This window comes from Symphalangus syndactylus, chromosome 21 (genome assembly GCF_028878055.3).
Source record: "Symphalangus syndactylus isolate Jambi chromosome 21, NHGRI_mSymSyn1-v2.1_pri, whole genome shotgun sequence".
Lineage (NCBI taxonomy): Eukaryota > Metazoa > Chordata > Mammalia > Primates > Hylobatidae > Symphalangus > Symphalangus syndactylus.
Window position 1 is genome coordinate 50031917 of NC_072443.2, and position 20004 is coordinate 50051920.

At 53.6% G+C, this 20004-nt stretch overlaps 1 protein-coding gene across 2 annotated transcripts in view; it reads right to left on the reverse strand.

Moving 5' to 3' along the window:
* The window catches only part of UROC1 (urocanate hydratase 1), a 37083-nt gene that overhangs the window by 16182 nt on the left and 897 nt on the right, over positions 1–20004 (reverse strand). The window contains exons 2-15 of one of the 2 annotated variants that reach the window (XM_055260211.2): positions 13719–13849; positions 12643–12736; positions 11472–11531; positions 11021–11149; positions 10797–10858; positions 8980–9046; positions 8736–8879; positions 7056–7144; positions 4784–4935; positions 4228–4330; positions 3705–3884; positions 3067–3164; positions 2361–2433; positions 1085–1206 (exon numbers count right to left, since the gene is read on the reverse strand). In XM_055260211.2, coding sequence (XP_055116186.1) covers positions 1085–1206; positions 2361–2433; positions 3067–3164; positions 3705–3884; positions 4228–4330; positions 4784–4935; positions 7056–7144; positions 8736–8879; positions 8980–9046; positions 10797–10858; positions 11021–11149; positions 11472–11531; positions 12643–12736; positions 13719–13849 — 1504 coding nt within the window. The remainder of the gene's footprint in view (positions 1–1084; positions 1207–2360; positions 2434–3066; positions 3165–3704; positions 3885–4227; positions 4331–4783; positions 4936–7055; positions 7145–8735; positions 8880–8979; positions 9047–10796; positions 10859–11020; positions 11150–11471; positions 11532–12642; positions 12737–13718; positions 13850–20004) is intronic. The other variant, XM_055260210.2, reaches the window with a different exon arrangement.

A 20004-nucleotide genomic window follows, 5' to 3' on the forward strand; every position in this document is an offset into this window, starting at 1 on the left:
TTCTTTCCGGAGGGCTGGTCGTTCCCCACCGGCTGCCTGCTGTTCTCACACCAGGGAAGCCCAGGAGACATCTGACCAGACCCCCAGGAGAAGGCCCCTGCTTCCCCTGCCCTCCTGCCTGGGCCCCTGCCCGCCTCCTCCTCCACAGGTGACCACGTCTCCCCTCTGTCTGGCTCTCCTGCTCTGGGTCTGTGTAACCTGGGCCCCTGCCCAGCGCACTGAACCTGGCCAGCAGCAGGGTAAGTACAGGCCCTAGATATGTGAAGCACACAGCAGAGGCTGGTGACCCACACAGAAAAGCCACCCGACCTGCAGGAAAGCTGCAGAGAGACCGGGGTAAGAACTGCAACAACAGAGGAAGTGTCATCAAATAACCATGAAACAACAACGTCAGACCCACTCAATGAGAGCAAAAGTTGGTAAAAAACCAGGCGGGCCATGTAGACATGGAAAAACACAACCCTCTGGCGGAACCAACACTTAGCATCAGCAAAACCCAGGATGAACGTGGGGGACCCTGATGCAGAGGAGACCCTTGTGGACCTGACAGGCGTGGAAGGCTGGTGGGAGCATGTGGAGGCAGCTTCATCATGGAAGGCAGCAAGAAGGAACTAGAAGCACTGCTGTCAGCACTGCCCTGGCCATGTGGAGGGGGAGGCTGGGTCTGAGAGGGACCGTGGTGTGCTGCGTGCTGCCCAGCAACCTGGCCCCGGCCACTGCTGCCTGGCCACCCTAGCCCTGGACCGTCCTGCTTCAGCCACTTTGAGGGGCTTTCTGTCACTTGCAGCCAGAGGTCCTCGCTGGCAGAGCCCAGGACAGCTCTGGAGGGCAGAGGCTTGGTGTGGGTGGGGCCTGCGCCTCCACGGCTGAGAACAACACTTGGGGACCAGGATCTTTGCAACTCACTCAAGTTTCTTTAAGTCCCTTTGTGTTGCCAGCTGAGCACCACCAGACTCACAAAGTCATCTGCGCCCGGGTTCCCTCCCAGAATTAGCTAGGTGGGCCTGCTATGGAAGCTTGTCTCTATGGAGGCAGGAGCTTTGGGGGGCCACCCACCCATGGGCATCCCCACCAACGGCATCACCTCCATCAGCAATGGCTTCCTCCAGCACAGATGTGGCCAGTTCATCTGTGACCACCAGGTCCTGGGGGTCCCCCGATGTGCAGACCCAGCGGAAAGGCCCAAATCCCTGGGAGAATATGTCCCTGCAAGCACAGATGCCTCCTCACCCTGGGCCCGCTGGCTTGGTGGGGGAGGGGGTGCAGGTGTGAGCACACCAGGGAGGAGGGCTCAGCATCCAGAAGTCGGGTGTGGAACCCCCTAAGCTGTCATTGGACAGAAAGTTCCAGGGGCCTCCCTGTCCCCTCTCTGTGTCCCAGTGCTCCCAGCCCTCCATCCCTGCCTCCTGGTTGTACCACTTCTAGCTACAGGAGTGGGGAGCCGGGACCTGGGCAAACAGAAATGATCCCAATTGCTGTTACAGATGACAAGAAAATTCGTCACCTAAAAGTGACAGTCACATTGAGAGGAGAGTCAACCTGGGGCTGTAGCCTTGGGGAACTCACCCTAGGTGAGCTTATCTTCCCAGGAGCCAGGCTCCAGGACAGGGCTGTCCTGGGGGGAGGATGCCGCGGCCTGGGCCCTCCCTGCACTTGCTAGGCCAGGGGGTGCCTCCTCCTGGGCAGCCCTCCCTCTCTGGAGAGTGCCAGCTGCCAGTGCTCAGCCCCTCCCACCTCTGCACCCCACAGTGAGCTTGATGGTGAGTGGCATTTGCCTTTCTCACCTCCATCTCTCTCTGGTCCCATGTGGAACCCACTGAGGAGTGGCACATCTTCCAAAAGTCGTGTGGTCCCTCCTGCCCCCAGCAGAAAGCCCAGACTTCTCAGCTTGGCCCAGGCTCCTCTCTGGCTCCTGCCCTCATCCCCTACTTGTCCTGGGCTGCTGGCCTTCCCTAGACCTGCCCCCATGGCCAGAGAAGCCCATGTCCCCCAGGGCCACAGCAGGTGCTGGGCTTCATGATCCAGCCATCAGCCACCCGCGAGGGCCTGTGAAGACACATCACTCAGGTGCAGGTGTTTGCCAGGAAGCGGCCTCGGCCTCTAGGCCCAGCAGCCCCCTGTTCTCACTGAGGCCCTGCAGGAGGTGTCTCTCATCTGCATTTCCTCCTCACCTGCCTGTCTGCAGTGGAAAACCCATGGATGGAGCCTGGCCACTTTGGGGCAGTGTGGAGGTCTCAGCGCATGACCTCAGGGGCGGTCAGAGGCTGAAGCTTCTACAACCTAAATACCCAGGACGCAGACCCTGAAGGAGGCAGGGGCGGCACTGGGCACACTAGATGTGGCAGCCGCCCATCACTCACCCCATGATGTGCTGCACGTAGGAAGGGTAACGGAACTCTGTCCTGCCAGCACCTTTCTTCTCCACATCCGCTCCTGTGGGCAGGGCCCGGACAGTCACCACCCAAGGCAGGACACCCATGGCCACCCTAGATGGCAACTTAAACACAGGGCCGAGTGGGAGGCTGGGGAAGGATGCACGAGGTCTTTTTCAAGTAAAAGAAGAGAAAAGCAGGGGCAGTATGGTCAGCATGCTGCCATCTGTGTGGCCAGGCACAGGATGCATGCGCTTGCCATGGATGCCGTGTCAGCCTCCAGCGCGCCAGAGCCCGCCACCTGTGGGGAGGTAGACAGGGCTGGGGGGCTTCCCACTGCGGACACTGTGCCTTTTGAACCTCATACCCCGTGAAAGAATTGCCCATTTTACAGAAGGAAGTTTCCATCACAGAAAAGAAAAGCTGCAATTTTGGGACTGGAGCTTGCACCTGAGTCTTGTACCTGCTCTCCGTATGGGTCTTTATGTTCCTAAAGCACATGGAGAAACTGAGGCCCAGAGAGGCTGAGCCACCTGGCTGGGCCAGCATCCAGAAGGCCTGGCAGAGGCACAGCGAAGCCTTGGTCGGGACTCGCTGGGCCACCCATGGCACCTCCGAGTGAGGTGAGAGCCAGTGGCACTGGCCTGAGAGGCTGGGCCCAGGGTCATGGCCCCTCCCTCCTCCTCCCTCCTACCTGCTCTCTGGGCCTCCAAGAGGAAGGCATTGCCGTAGTCCCAGAAGAAGAACTTCTCCGCGGCCAGCCTGTTGATGGCTGAGACTTGCCTCCTCAGGCTGCAACAAGCCATGGGTCAGCACCACCACTGCGAGGCCCTGGGGCCTCCCCGACGTGGCACCCGCAGTCGCACCCACCATGCTCCCTGCCAACTTCCAGCCCCGCTGCCTGGACTGCCCCTGCTCCTCGGGTCGGCCCCACCCACCTGGAATGCCCCTGCCCCTGTCATCTGTTTAGAACATCTGCACCTTTCAAGGCCCAGCTGGCAGCTCCCTAAACAAGCATTTCCTGGTCCCCAACCCCATCAGGCCCTGGGGAAAAACAGATGCCCCAGAGAGGTTTCACACCCCAGCATCTACTCGGCACCATGCCGGGACTACACTGGGCATTCGGCAAGTGTCACTCCAGCTTGTCCCCTGCACTGCCGAGAGGTAAGTGTGTCATGACTCCGTCTGATGGGTGGAGGCAGAGGCTCAGAGAGGTTAAGGTCTTGCCCAAGGCCAAGCAGCTGGTTGCTGGAGAACCAGGTGGTGGCCAGAGCAGGACAAGGAGGTCTGCCCAGGCCAAATGCTTCTGCCATCCCCAACCCCAAGTAGTACCTTTCCTGGACCAGGTCCTTGAACACAGCAGGGTTGGAGGCCATGAGGCTCTGGGCCTCCGTGAAGCTGAGCTGCACGGGGTAGTAGCCGCCATTGAATGGGTTGTGGCAGGATGTCTGATCTGACCCTAGGTCCACCAAGCACTCCCCCGTCGTGTCCAATTCGTGGACCAGGCGCTCCCTGGGGAAGCCATGGGGTGGTCAGTGGAAGCCACACACAGCCTGGGTCCAGAGTCTGGGGCCAGCCAGGTGGGGACCGTAGCACATTTTCCCACCCACAAATCCAGCAGGCATAGTCCGAGCCAGACCCTGCTTTCCCCCTGGAAAGAGAACCTATGGGAAGGCTGTGGGCAGGGCAGGGATGGCTGCCCCAAGCTTGGGTAAGGGTGTGGGCCAACAAGGGTGGCGCTGAACTGAGTCTCAAAGCTTTGTGTCCTGGCAGCTCCCGGTCAGCATTGAGGTCTTTGCTCAGGGAGGCCTATCTGGGTTCCCAAGCTGGCCATCAACTCCCAACCCCCACTCACCAAAGAGCCACCACATTGCCATGGTAACCAAGGCTGAGCACCTCCTTTTTTTTCCTTGCTTCCCTGGAAGGACACAAGAGCAGAACAGGTGTCCCAGACACACCTGCACCCCAGCTGCACACAGGAGCAGACCCAAGAGGCCACCAGAGGTATTGTGTGCAAGCGTGGGGGCCGTGGGGCTGGGCCATGAAGCATGCCTGCAGGACACCAACTTTTGTCCAGGACACAAAATTATAAAGGGAAAATCCAGACCCAAATGCCCCAGACCAGAAAACCCACATGGCAGCGACAAAACTGCCTGGGCGATCCATGGAATTAGGGTTATTGACATGGGACCTCCACAGGGATCTTTACAGAACCCACCCAAGGTGGTCCCAGAGTTGCAGGATTCACTAAAGATGATTCCCAAAATTATTCGGAAAAATAGGACAAGAAAAATCAAAGCATATTTTGGGGAACAGAAGATTTGAACAGGCCTTGCAGGTAATAGAGGTATCAAAAAGCAGCAATACGCAGGGAATGTGGTATGGCTCCCATGAGAGAGCAGATTGAACGCTCACCGGGAGTGGCCTGGAGAAGCCCGAGGGAGCCAGGCACCTCCCCTCCCCCAGGGCTGCAAGGTTGGCAAAGTAGGAAAGGACACACAGTCCCAAGGAAGCAGGGAGGCCGGCCCAGCCCAGGGCTTGTTGCAATCCCAGCTGAAGGACCCTGTGGGAACCGTGAGCAGAGCTCACTCCATTCCCATGGGTCTTCCCCAGCTCAGGGGCTGTGGAGGTGTGGCAGACAGGGTGCTCAAGGCAGTTCCTTAAACTGATTTTGATGTATGTGTATGTGTGTCTGTTCATGTGTGGATGTGCATGCATGTGTACCTATATAGGTATATATGCGTGTATATGCATATGTGTGTGTATGTGTGTGAGAATATATGTTGGGCATGTGTGTGTGTGTTGCGTGTGTGTGTGTATGTGTGTGTTTATGGTGTGTGCATGTGTCTGTGTGTTTATGTATGTGTGTGTGTGCGCCTGTGTGTTTGTGTGTGCTGTGTGTCTCTGTGCATGTTTATGCATGTGTGCACGTGTGTTGTGTTATGTGTGTTTGTGTTTGTGTTATGTGCATGTTTGTGTACGTGTGTTTACATGTGTGTATGTGTGTTGTGTGTTATGTGTATGTGTTTGTTTATGTGTTTTTGTTACATGCATGTTTGTGTACGTGTTTACATGTGTGTATGTGTGTTGTGTATGCGTGTATGTGTGTTATGTGTTTGTGTTTACTATGTATATGTATGTGCATTGTGTGTCGTGTGTGCATATGTATTGTGTGTTTATGCATGTTAGTGTGTATGCATGTGTGTGTTATGTCTGTATTTATGTTTGTGCATGTGTCATGTGTTTATGCATGTTTGTGTTTGTGTGTGCATGTGTGTATGTCTGTGTCTATATTTATGTGTGTATGTGTGTGCATGTGTGCACTGTGTGCCTGTGTGTGCATGTATATGTTGTGTCTGTTTACGCGTGCGTCTATGTGTTTGTGTTTATGTATGTGTTGTGTGTTATGTGTGTTATGTGTCTGTGTTTATGTGCGTGCATGTGTGTGTTGTGTGTTTGTGTGTGCAAGTATGTGTGCATGTGTGTGCTGTGTTCTCTGTGTATGTGTGTTTATGTGTTAAGTGTGTTTATGTGTGTTATGTGTGTGTTATGTGTGTTTGTGTGTGCAAGCATGTGTGCATGTGTGTGCTGTGTTCTCTGTGTATGTGTGTGCATGTGTGTGTTAAGTGTGTTTGTGTGTTTATGTATGTGGGTGTGTCTGTGTGGTTATATGTGTGTGCATGTGTGTTGTGTGTGTGCTTATGTGTGTGCATTTATGTGTGTGTGTGTACATGCACACACTCAGGATGCTAAACAGCCTGAATAGGGATGGGAGTTAGGTCGGGGAAGCCCCTCACAGCACACCTGGAGTGTGGAATTTCTTCTATCCTTGATGAAAAATTATCTGAGATTTCTAAAGAGAGTGCTATGTGGTTGGATTGGTATTTTAGAATGATCTAGGTCAAAATAGTTCACTGCATCATTTCTCAAATTTTGTTTACATTTTCATCAGAAACAGCTTTTAAGCCCCTGAGGAGATTCTACTCAAAGCCAGGTGGGCAACCACTGCACCGATGTGTCTTCCCGTAACAGGACTCTGCTCTGAACAGTAAATTAATTGACAGGATGCTTCAAAAGTGGCATCGGAGCAGGAGCCCCCAAGGCAGTCTTCCCACCATCCCACTGAAATACCTCTGAAGACTTTGCCTGGGGGTGAGGCGGAGAAACCCACCGACTGCTCCTCAGCACCGTGGGCGAAGGTCTGCCCTGGAGCACAGGGAGGGAGTGCATGCCTCGCAGGCTCGCCACTGCAACAGCGCAGGGCAGCCCCTATCACCGGCCGGGCTGGCTTTGCGAGCCCACACAGCAGGGAAAAGAAGACTCGTGCTTCGCAGAACCAGGGTGGAGCATGGGAGCCCCAAGAAGGCTGCCCAAAGCCCATCAGAGCCAAGTGTCTAACACCAAGCCCACAGCCCAGTGGCTGCCTCCATGCCGGCAATGACAGAATGTTGGAGGCCCTTCCAGAGGCTTCTGCCCTATCACCACCCGCGGGTCAGCCCTTGTGTGCGTGTGCATGTGTGTGCGTATGTATATGTACATGTGCATGTATGTGTGGTGCCCACATGTAGCCAGCTGTCGAGCATTAAACAGGCCCACACCAAGCTGCCCCATGGGGGTCCTCTTGTGGTCTCCTGCTGCCACATGTCAGGTGTCAGGTGTCCAGAGTTGAGCTTGGAGCTGTACCTGAGCCTCTGGATGCAGCGGTCCAAGCTGTCAGTCACTTCCATCAGCCAGCCCTGCTTGTGGCGTTTCTCAAGGGCTGCTTTATCCACCTGGGGCCATGAGACATAGGGCCACCCGGTTACAAATCTTCCCTAAGTGTATCATCCTCAACTAAGAAGGCGCCATCCGCAGTAGGTCCCTTGCTTTTCTATAACACAGTCTCAGGGAAGACACCATGAGCTGCACTCCCTCTATTTATTCCTTCTCCCGCCTTCCTTATTAGCAGAACCCAGGTAGTGTTCAGGGTGACATGGTTCAGCCCCAGGAGATGGTCTATGTCCAAGCTAATCACAAGGACCTGTCTCCTATCTCCATCCTCACTTGCAGACAAGAACATCGATTTCATCTAAGACTGACCGATGAGATAAAAGACGGGGGTTTGGAGACATGACTTTCCTGAAAAAATAGAGTCATACCAGACACTTCGCTTCTCACCTCTTCCTGTCTTGAACATGGATAGGATGGCTGGGGTGGGGGCAGCAATTGTTTTTACAAGGGAAGCCCAAGGGAATCTAGAGATATTAGCATCATTGAGCTGCCAAACCAATGCCAACACTGTTGGTTACATGAGAAAAATAAAACCCTATTTACACAAGCCGCTGTAGGTAGGTTTCTTGTTACCTGCAGCTCGGTGCACTCCTAACAAGCACAGGTACGTATGATGTAGGTTTGGCATCAACTGAGTGCAAATCCCACTGGCACATATCACCAAGGCTTGCCTCAAGGCTCCTTGCCTCCTCCACTTCCGACTTCCCTTCCTCTCCTTAGCACCCACCAAAGAAAGATGTGAGAGCCTACTATAGTTGGGATATATTTGTTTCCCAAACCTCATGTTGAAATTTGATCCCTGGTGTTGGAGGTGGGGCCTGATGGGGGGTGTTTGGGTCATGGGGCAGCTTCCTCATGAATGGCTTGATGCAGTCCTTGCAGTAATGACTGAGTTCTTGCTCTGTTCGTTCCTACAAGAGCTGGTTGTTTAAAAGGTCCAGCACTTCCCTCTCCTCTCTCTGCTCTCCCTCTCTCACCGTGTGACCCATCAGACCCCCTTCACCTTCCACCATGAGTGGAAGCTTTCTGAGACCTCAACAGAAGCAGATGCGGGCACCATGCTTCCTGTACAGCCTGCAGAACTGAGTCAAAAAAAACCTCGTTTCTTTATAAATTAGCCTCAGGTGTTCCTTTACAGAAACTCAAATAACTAAGATGGGGCCACTGAGGGAAAGCTGCCTGCACTCACCTCTATGGAGGGTGACCTGTCTGTTTCCCCGCCTGTTCAAGGTGGGGAGTCTATGAGTTTATTTATTCACACACATTCATTCCCTCCCATCTGTATTCCAGGGATGTGGTGGGATACAGGAAAGCTATACCCATAAATAAACCGTCAGAGTTTTATGGAAGGGCAGCCGACAGGCATTGCCCATGCAGGGTGATGGGCACTTTGAAGGCAGGAAGCTTACGCCACCATGGGAACCCACCCAGTGAGGTCCAGTGGGGCTTTTTAGAGGAGGCAAGAGTGGCCTGGGCGAGGAAGGATGAGAAGGGGAGTCTGTGGTGTGAGTGATCCGGGAGGAAGAAGGGAGTGAGGGAGGGAGTGAGGGAGGGAGGCAGGCAGGAGTGAAGGCCAGGAGCCCCCCAGCTCACCTCTGCTATCACACCGATGCACCCCACAATGACTGCGGCCTTGGCCTGAGCCCCACTCATTCCGCCGAGCCCAGAGGTGACAAAGACCTTCCCAGCCAAGTCCTCGATGCCCAGGTACCGACGTGCAGCATTCAACACAGTGAGCTGCAGGGAGAAAAGGTGGGGGCTCACTGCCCACTCCCAGCCCACCCCCTCCACCCCCCATGCTGGGAAGCCCACAGCCAGGCGTGGCCCCATCTCTCACCACAGTGCCGTGGACAATTCCCTGGGGACCGATGTAGCAGTAGCTACCTGCTGTCATCTGGCCGTACCTGACCACAGGGAGAGAAGCCAAGCCCAGGGCTCAGCCAGTGCCAGGCCCAGGTCCTCCCAGCCACTCCTTTTAGGAGGTTGAAATTAGTATTTAATTACCCAAGAGGCATTAATATATTCTCCTTTACATAAAATAGAGAGAGAGAGCACAGAGAACACAAGAAGGCTATGGACACCCTTGTCCCTCTCGCCTCCCAGACATTTTACAAGCAGATTTTGTTCTGTTAAAAACTGTAGTGTAATTGGTGAAGAATTATTTTGGGGAATATTTGGCTGTATGGACTCCAGATGAACGTGTGCAGCATGCCCACACTACATGCTTACGCCAGGCAGAGACACACACGAGGATGTTCACTGCAGCTTCAGGTGCAAGGGCCAAGACCTGAAGCTGCTGAGATGCCCCTCCACCGGAGACGAGAGAAGCGAGCGGCGGAAACGCCACACGGCAGAGAGGGACAGGGCCCTGCACTGTGCCCATGGAAGCAAGCCAGGTTGGGAGGCAAGAGGGTTAAATAAATTAGTGCAATTGAACATTGCAGGTAAAGGAACAATACGTGAGATCTGCTTCCTGAAATGCAGCAGTCTCCTAGCTCTCTTGTGAAGGTGGGAAAGGCAAGGCACAGAGGCCGGCTCGAATGGTCTAACCACCTAAATTGCCAAGCCCACATGCATAGAAAGTGTTTGGAAGAACACAGGAGACACTGTCAACTGGAGAATCTAGGATGTGAGAGGGATCTCCTTTTCAGTGTAGCTCCATTTATAATGCTTGATGAAATACTTTGCATTGCCGGCCACTGTGGCTCATGCCTGTAATCCCAGCACTTTGGAAGGCAGAGGTGGGTGGATCAATTGAGGTCAGCAGTTCGAGACCAGCCTGGCCAACATGGTGAAACCCCATCTCTACTAAAAATACAAAAAATTAGCTGGCCGTGGTAGCACGTGCCTGTAATCCCAGCTACTCGGGAAGCTGAGGCAGGAGAATCACTTGAACCTAGAAGGCGGAGGTTGCAGTGAGCCAAGATCACACCATTGCACTCCAGCCTGAGCAACAAGAGCAAAACTCCATCTCAAAAAAAAAAAAAAAAAAAAAAAAAAAAGGAAAGAAAAAGAAATACTTTGCATTACCACTATAACAAATGAAAAGCTTTCATTCCCTGAGAGGGGCTGTGAGAGACCTCTCTGGGGCACTGGCAGCATTCTGTGCCTAATGGTTTTGGTTGCACAGATGCACACTTTGTCAGAACCCAAAATGTGGTGCACGTAAGATGTGTGCATCTCATTACATGCAAGTTTCACCTCCAAAGAAAAAAAACCGTAAACCAATATTGAATTCCAGTCAGTAATATTTTCAATTGACTTTGAGATGCATAAAAAAAAAAAGTTGAATGGATGGATAGGCAGAGGGACAGATAGCCACATGATAAAGTGAGTATGGTAAGTAGCACATTCATCACAGAAATTCGGTGGTATTCACTGTAAATTCGGTCACTTTTCGTATGTTTGAAATTGTTCATAATAAAATTTTGGAAAAAGGTAGGATCTAAAATTGTAGGTTCTCTTGCATTCAAAAATATAAAATTTGTAAGCATATACATAAAACTACTAGGGAATATGTAAAAATAAAATTAATTATGCTACAGTTCTGTGACTATGTCTTTCAAAACTTGTATTTAATGTCACCATTTTGCTTTATAATGACTCATGGCTAATGGGGAAACACGGTGTAAACAGACTGAAATAGCGACTTACATTGTAACCCCCAGGGCAAAGAGCTTCTCATACTCTGTCCGGGAGGAGTAGTTGGGAATGACCTGGAGAAGAAGATGGGGGCAGACAGAGGGGCTGAGGGCGTGGAGGGTGAGCACAGAGCCCTGGGGATGATGCACAGCGTTGGGTCAGTGGGCTTTCTTTCCAGGTCAGCACCCTCCCTTTGGAGCCCTGGGCAGGTGCTGTGCCAGCTGATGGGGACCCACCATCCCATTGGTGATAACGAGCCGTGGAGCACTGCGGCTACTGGGAAAGAGGCCGAGTGGGTGCCCACTGTACATGACCAAAGTCTGCTCCTCTGTTATCTTCGACAAGTAGAACATGGTCAGCCAGAACTGGGGGAAGAGCAGAGCGTGGGGATTCTGTCAACAGAAGCAGCACCCCACACCCAGCCTCACACCACCGTCCACACCCAGACAGCTCCTGCAGGCCCCCAGGTCTCCATTCCACTCCAGTGGCCCTGGTGCCTCCCTCAACACCACCTTGCCCATTCCTATAACCTGAAATTTCCCCACACACAATCTCCAATGCTGGAGCCTCAGGCACCAGGGAGGCAGAGGCCTGCATCCTGAGCCATGGGTTTGTAAGCTCCCATGCCAGAGGACCAGACTAGGGGAAAGGCCAGGGGTGGGGGCGAGGCCACACGGTGCGCAGTACCTGAGCCCAGTTGCTGAACACCTGCCCATTTCCTCCGTAGGTCACCAGCTCCTGGGGAAACTGAGGAAGACACGGGGTCATCTGAGATGAGGGCCTGGGAAGGGCCTATGGAGCTGCAGACAGGGAGAGAAAGGGCCCCCATCCCCTGGGGACCCAACGGGGCAAGGAGAGAAGCCAGAAGGGTGGGGCCCAGGGACAGACACATCTGCAAGAACACCGGCCCCGGCTGCGACTGGAGCAAGGGCTCAGCTTGCGGTCAGGGGAAGATCTGGGTCTGGGGTCCCTCTGGGAACTCAGCCTGGGGTCAAAGGCAGGGTTGATCTGTGACCAGGGTCTGGGGCCAGGGCCAGGGTTTAGGGCATTCCCACCTACTAGGCGAAGTGGTCACATTCTGGCAACATATCACCCCCAAGGAATGCAGGGACACACCCCAGAGGCATTCCATTCTCAAATATGGGCAGCTGCTCTATAGACTGGCTCAGGGTGCCCAAGACAGGCACATGGGGCCAGATACATGTTACCCAATATGGTGGCCATCAGTCATGAGTGGCTTTTCAGCTCTGCTCCTTGCATAGATACACCCCTGATTTCAAAGGCTCAGGATGAAAAACAATGTTAAATATCTCATTAATAATGTTTATATAGATTACATGTTAAAATAATAATATTTTGGATCTGGGCATGGTGGCAGGTGCCTGTAGTCCCAGCTACCCGGGAGGCTGAGGTGGGAGGATCACTTGAGCCCCAGAGGTTGAGGTTGCAGTGAGCCAAGATCAAGCCACTATACTCCAGCCTGGGCCACAGAGTGAGACCCTGTCTCTCCAAAAAAAAAAAAAAAAAAAAGTAAAAAAAAATTTTTTGATATATCAGGATGAATAAAATATAGTGTAAATTTGTTTATTTTTACTTTTTCATATGGCTGCTAGAATATTTAAAATTGGACGTGTGTCCACTGCAGGCACAGTGACGTCCTGGTTTTGAGGCTGTACTATAGATACGGATGCAACCACTGCGAGAAGCCGAGGGAAGGGCCAGGGACTTCTCTTACTAGCTTTGCAACTTCCTGTGAATCTATAATTATCTCAAAATTAAGAGCTTAAAAGCATGACACGTGTGTCTGGTGTTCTGTTTCTGCTGGACAGTGCTGGGCCTCGGTTTCCCTGGTTATTACCTGGGCCACGGCAGGATCCAGGTTGTTCATAATCATGTGCATGATGGCGGCAGCCGCTTTCGTCTGGCAGGGGTACAGCTCAATCGGGTAGGCCCTGCAAGGGAAAGCCCAACCGCCAGCCTGCGCTTCCCGCCAAAGCACAGCATCTAGCCCGGCCCCGCCCAGCCCCTGGCCACTCAGGCAAGGATAGTGGAACACAGGGCCTGCAGAACTAGCTAGGAACGTACATTGGGGGCTCCAGAGCCACTAGGGCTGAGGGAGGTGGCGTTCAGGCCCCAACCCACCCTGCCCTCCCTCCCCACTTGGCACGCTCCACCTGGGAGACAGCTGCTGGCAAAGCAGAACTGATGGCTGCTCTCCAGAAGCCTCTCCCTCTGGGTAAGGCTTATTCATTTGTTCTTTCATTCATTCAACAAACACTTTTGGGCACCAATTCTCCAGCAGGTGCCAGGCCCAGAGGTAGTGGCTGGAGTGAGGAATGTGGCTCCTACTTTAAAGGGAACAACCCTGGGATGACTCAAGTCAAGCCTGGGCCGCTGGCACCTTCAAGAACAATAAACTGCAGAAATGCAGACTAGAAGCTCCACTCTAGAACTGCTGGGTCTGAAATTGGGGTGAAGCCTGGCAGCCCGTGTTCCCACAAGGCCTCCAGGGGTTCTGTGCACACTGTGGTTTGAGACCCTCATCGAGATCGTGAGGTATTTGAAGTCACTGCCAGAGCTCCCCAAAGCTCTCCCTGCCCTCTGGCAGAACAACAAGCCACGGTTTTTAAAACGGGTTGTGTATACAGTTTGGCTCCAGAATTGCACAGGACTGGCTGCTCAGGACAGATGGGCCGGGCCTGAGAGACCTGAGAAGCTGCCTCCATCTTCTGGCAGGCTCAGAGCTGCAACCAGCGCTGGGCTCCAGCTTCCGAGGCGACGACACAGAATCTTCCCTCCCCTGCCTCCTAATCTGGTAAGACTGGGTTTCCTCCTCACTGCTGACTCCCCCCTTGTTCCTGGCCCCCAGCACAGTCCCTTGCGGGAGCTGCCTGCCCTTCTGGGTCCCTTTGAAGCTGTGCCCACAAGGCTGACCTCATTTCAATGTCGGGGCAAAACCGGTACATGTAGATGTGCCCGTACAGTTGCAGCTCCTGGGCAAACTCTGGGGCCAGCAGCTCCTGGACATCCGGGGGGAAGTAGCGCAGGGCGTTCCTCAGCGCCAGCTGGGGTAGGAAAGCAGAGAGGCAGTGGGGGCTGGGGCTCCAGGCCCAGTGTTCTGAGGCCCTGCGATGGGCCATCCTCCTCCGAAATGGATTTGTCTCTGCTCCACTCAGAAGCCTGTTGCCCACCCAGAGACTGTTCTCACCCCAGGCCCATCTACAGTGTCACCTCCTGCAGAAAGCCTTCCCTGATTGCCCCCTCCTGCCCCTTTCATGAAGGCAGACAAATCCCTCTCTCTTCTTGCTTACGGTGAACCATCTCCTGTTCTGGGGATGGCACTGCTTACCCCCAGGCAGGGACCAGAGAGGGGCCTGCCTGAGGCTTGTGGCTAAGGTGTAGAATGCAACAGCTCCAGGGGGGAAAGTAGACCCCACATGGCCTTAAGTACCCTGTGCAAGTGCAGCACATACAAGAAAAAGCTGCCAAAAGCAACATATATTTACACACACACATGAACTCTTACGATCATGAGCCACAGGAAGCAATTCCTATGGCTACCCAGATACATACACCCATACTCCATGCAACAAGACAACCTTCCCACGTGGGTTCTAATACATCCATCCTCTTCTAGCTCCTTTCATTTCACTTTCAAGTCAATACTGCTGCACCTCCTAAACGATTTTGCAGCCTGCTGGTAGGCGGCAGCTGCAGCCTGAGACCACTATCCTCACTATTCTAAAGGCAGTGCCAGCCTCAGCCTCGGGGCTTGACGGGACATTTTACTCATGTGCTAGACAAGGAGGACCTCTTTCATAATCAGTTGTGTCAAATGCATTAGAAACATTGTTCAGATAATTACATAGCTCAAAAAGTACAACAAAGGTTCTGTGAAAATCAGTGAATTTAAAATCGTGTCAGTTGATGGAAATGACTCGGCCATTCTTAAAGGTGAAATGTGTAAGAAGCTCAATCTGTTCTAAAATGAAGCACAAACTTGTGCCCTAAGCAAAGGAGATTCTGGCAATTTTTCCAGATCCAAAATACAGCCCCAAAGCTCTGTCTGCCACATTTTCCCCTTATATAAAATTTCCATTTGCTAACCATTGAATTTTTCTTTATTGCTGAAATTCGGTAATTTAGCCTAGATATGTCTTCATGTTGATTATTCTATATCAAGGGTTTTTTTTCTTTCCAGGATAAAGTGTCTTTTTATCTGCAATTTCACGTTTTTATTTAGTTCATGAAAGTTGTCTTCTATTTTTGTTTAATACTTCATCCTCGGTATCTAGAGTTACCTAACAGGCATGCAATAAATATTCTTTTAAGTGCGGAAGAAAGGCTCCCTCTCACTGGCCTGGATTTAATCCTCCATGCCTTGGACTGGAGGCAGCTCTCAGCATTAAAACAAGACGATGGGGCTCACACAGGTCGTTTGACCTGCCCAAGTCCCTGCAACAGGACTGTGGGTGGCCTGGAGGGAGGCCCAGTGCCTCCACCCACCCTGGCAACCTCAGCAGAGGAGGAGTCTCAGGCTGAGCAATGCCCACTGTTCCCAGGAAGGGCTGTGGGGTGTGATGGGGCCCGCGGCTTCCTGATGACCACGGAACAGTGGGCACTGCGGCACTGCATCCAGCTCCCTCCAGAAGGAGCACGGTGCTCCCAGGATTTTTATATGTTTATGCTACGAAAAATATAAGGCTAGGCGTGGTGGCTAATGCCGGTAATCCCAGCACTTTGGGAGACCAAGGTAGGAGGATCACTTGAGGCTAGGAGTTCCAGATGAGCCTGGGTAACATAGGGAGACCCCCCATTTCTACAAAAAATAAAAAATTGCCAGGCATGGTGTATATGCCTGTGGTCCCAGCTACTCGGGAGGCTGAGGTAGGAAGATTGCTTGAGCTCGGGCGTTTGAGGTTACAGTGACCTATGATCACGCTGCTACACTCCAGCCTGGACAAAACTAGACTCTGTCTCTAAGATGTGTGTATATATATATATATAGTGAACTTTTCAAACATGTAAACATAAACCAGGATAGTCTTGTATGTAATAGTTGTGCCAAAAAATGAGGCTTACAAGACACACTAAGAAAGCAAAGAGCAAGCATGATTTAACATCACTACACTTGCACTATTTCTTGATCACTGTCCAGTAAAACCCACTTCAGGTTTCTGACCTCTGGAACTGTAGAGAATAAATATGTGTTGTTTTAAGCCACTACACTTGTGGCAATTTATTACAGCAGACATGGGAAGCTAATACAGGCAGTAACAGAACTCTGCCTCGGGCATCAGGGCACCTGGGCCAGGCGCACGCCTGTCCTGCATGGTGGCTGAGCACCGAAATGAAAGGATGCCAGCCTGCGATGTAGTTCAGCCCACAGAGCAGGGTGTGTGTGTGTGTGTGTGTGTGTGTGTGTGTGTGTGTGTTCAGCCTAGGACTTACTTTCATTCTAACCTGGCAGTCTACTTGTGGGGCAGTGGCTCACTTTTAAACCTCACCCACCTGAAAGTTTCTGACTGTCACTATTTCTGCCAGAAACCATGGCCACTATCCAAATGGCTTGGCTTCATTTGAGTCACTCGTTCCTGCACCCCACTAGTGCAGCCTTCATCAGGGTCCCCGCCAGCTCTAGGCGGAGGCTGCATTGACAGCCAGGAGCTGCAGCCAGACTTCCTTCTCCACATCTGTGCACTCTGCCTCCTGGGTGCGGACAGCACTCTGGGCTGCACGGGCTGCAGTGGCTCTGCGAGGCTGCTGTGGCACAGGCCTGCCACATGGCACATGCACGTTGCCGCTCTCTGACTGCCCTTTCCCCATCTGTAAAGTGGACATAATAACAGTACCCACCTCAGAGGACTGCCTTGGAGACTCAACTAATTGAGGTACTTAGAACAGCCCCTGGCACACCTAAGTGTGTGTGAGTGGCCGGCTGTCAAAACTGTCATCTCCCACACTCGTGGGCCTCCATGCTGCCCATTCTTTCTTCCAGCTGGGCCTCTGCCCACCCCACCCCTCTGGGACCTCCATAGAAGCCTCTATACTCTGTGGGGGGCATAGTTAAGCAGCAGATATGCTCCTATTCAGAAACCTTCATGGGCTCCCTATTACCCATTTGATATGGCCATGCTTTTCCTGGCATTTAGAGTCCTCCATTAGCTGGCTGGGTCTGGCTCTCCAAGCTCAATACCAAGCCCCGGTCTGCACAGAACCTCCTTCACCCTGACACACCTCAGATAGCTCCATCTCCACAACTGTGCACACTGCCTCCCTTTGTCTCCAAATGGCCTTTCTTCTTTCCCAGGCTAGGAACCTTGCCTAAGCTGCTATAGCCACCTCTTCCAAGAAGTCATGTCAAGTTTCTCCTGCTGGCTGAAATCTTATGGGATATTAGTTAGAGCCCCTAGTGCAACTCTTATTCATTCAGCAAACATGTGCTGCTGTCACTGGAGACCTGGAAATGAACCCGGTGGAGCTCTGCCCCTCAAGAAGTTCAGGAGGTGAGTACATTGGTAGCGATGGGGACACAGACGCTGGCCATCTTTGGATCTGCTGTTGGATGCCCGGCACAGGCGCTGTGGGTGGGGTGGATTTGGGGAAAAGGTCACCAGGAGAAACTGTGCCTGGGGGGAGGTACTGAGGACATTTTTAACAGGGGAACTGCTCCAGTCGTGTGACTGAAGTTTCCCTGCGCACGGTGAGAGCTGTGTCGGGTGCATGCTGAGAGTGTCCTGATTGACTTGGCAAAGGAAGGCCCCACTCCAGTTACAGAGCTCCGTTAAAGACGAGCAAAGAATGACGCACACGTTAGTTCATCCAAATAATGAAACATTATGCAGCCATTCAAAGACAGGGCCCTCTAAATGCACGAAGAAGGAAAAATCTGAAAAAACCTAACGTGTATAGATGCTTCTGCTTGTATTTTTAAGAGTTCACAGACGTCTTCTGCACTGCATAGATGGATAGAATGTGTTTCTGAAATTCTTGAGTAGTTTTCAGTAAAGAAAAAGTAGGAGGAAAGTCTATATAACCTTGTCACCTACTTTATGTCATTTGGTCTTCTCCACAACCCCCTGGTGTCATTGTTTTCATCTTCGGTTTACAAATGCCAAAAAATAAGCCCATGGTAACTTCAGAAGATGAACTGGGGAATTTACACTTTTATACATTCAATTTCTTATGTCATAAAATTGTCTTCAAATACATATGTTAAAGATCAACGAAACACATTTAAATAAAAAATAGAAGTCAAGCCGCAGGACTCAGGGAGCTGCCCATAGCCCTCAGACCCGCACCCGCTCCTACTCCAAGGGCGTCCTGACCTTCAAGCAAAGGACATAACCCAGCAAAGCCCAGGTGGCCGCTCCTCCACCTGGAGCCACCTTCTCCCAGCACAAGACACCCTGGGAGCTGATCACAGCCACAGGGCGCCGCAGGGGATATGCAGGCCGCAGGGCCCTCCCTGAGCTCCGGGGTGAAGGTTGAGGCATTGGCGCCCAGCAGGGAGGTGACCAAGGGGAAAAAACATTAACAACACCTGGACAACTGGGAGATGGGCCAAGAGGAGCAAAGGGGCAGGACCACCTGCTTGCAATCTGCCCCTGAGTACCCACCACCTACCCGCCCCCGTCCAGGAGCCACCACTTACCAGCCTCCCCAGCACCTGACACCTACTCTCCCCTGCCCCCTAGTGCCCACCACCTACCCTTCCTCTGTCTCCCAGCACCCACCACCTACCCCTTCCACTCCCCAGCACCCACCACCTACCCTCCCCCTTATCTGCCCAGCACCCACCACCTACCCTCTCCCCAACCCCCAGCGCCCACCACCTACCCTCCCCCCAACCCCCAGCACCCACCACCTACCCTCTCCCTCATCTGCCCAGCACCCACCACCTACCCTCCCCCCAACCCCCAGTGCCCATCACCTACCCTCCCCCCACCCCAGCACCCAACACTTACCCTCCCCCACCCCCCAACATCTACCACCTACCCTCCCTGTCCCCCAGCACCCGACACCTACCCTCTCCGCCCCCCAATGTCCACCACCTACCCTCACTGTCCCCAAGTACCTGCAATCTACCCTCCTCCTGTCCCCCAGCGCCTACCACCTACCCACCCCCTCCTCACCCCAGCACCTACCACCTATCCTCCCAACTCCCAGCACCCACCACATATTGTCCCCTGTCCCCCAGCACCCACCACCTACTGTCCCCCACCTCCCAGTGCCCACCACCTACCCACCCCCTCGTCACCCCAGCACCCATCACCTACTGTCCCCCACCTCCCAGTGCCCACCACCTACCCACCCCCTCGTCACCCCAGCACCCACCACCTACCTTCCCCCTCGTCCCCCAGCACCCACCAGCTAGCCTCCTCCCACCCCCAGCACCCACCACCTACCCTCCCTCCACCCCCAGTGCCCACCACCTACCCTCCCCCTCATCACTCCAGCACCCACCACCTACCCTCCCCCTTGTCCCCCAGCACCCATCACCTACCCTCCCCCCACCTCAGCACCCACCACCTACACTCCCCCCACCCCAGCACCCACCACCTACACTCCCCCCATCTCAGCACCCACCACCTACCCTCCCCCCATCACCCAGCACCCACCACCTACCATCCCCCCACCCCAGAACTCACCACCTACCCTCCCCCCACCCCAGAACTCACCACCTACCCTCCCCCCACCCCAGCACCCACCACCTACCCTCCCTGTCATCACCCCAGCACCACCACCTACCCTCCCCCACCCCAGCACCCACCACCTACCCTCCCCCCACCCCAGCACCCACCACCTACCCTCCCCCCACCCCAGCGCTCCCCACCTACCCTCCTCCCACCCCCAGTGCCCACCACCTACCCTTCCCCCACCCCAGCACCCACCACCTACCCTCCCCCCTCCTCCCAGTGCCCACCACCTAACAGACCCTCCTGGCCCCTCCCCCATCTCCTTTTCCCTCCAGCACCCACTCCTCTTGCCCCCAGTGCCCTACACCCACAAGGACCCCCAGCATCCTCCTAGCCCCCCAACTCCCCTCCACCCCCACACCCACCAACCTGCTTCCCCTTTCCCCCTTCTCCAGCGCCAGCTCTGCCCTGAGCGACCCCTACTGTCCCCACTGTGTCCTGTTAGGCCTCTGTGGGTGGCTCCAGAAAAGTCCAGGGGGCTCCGGTGCAAAGGCCAGCCATCTTTATCTGGGGAGGTAGGA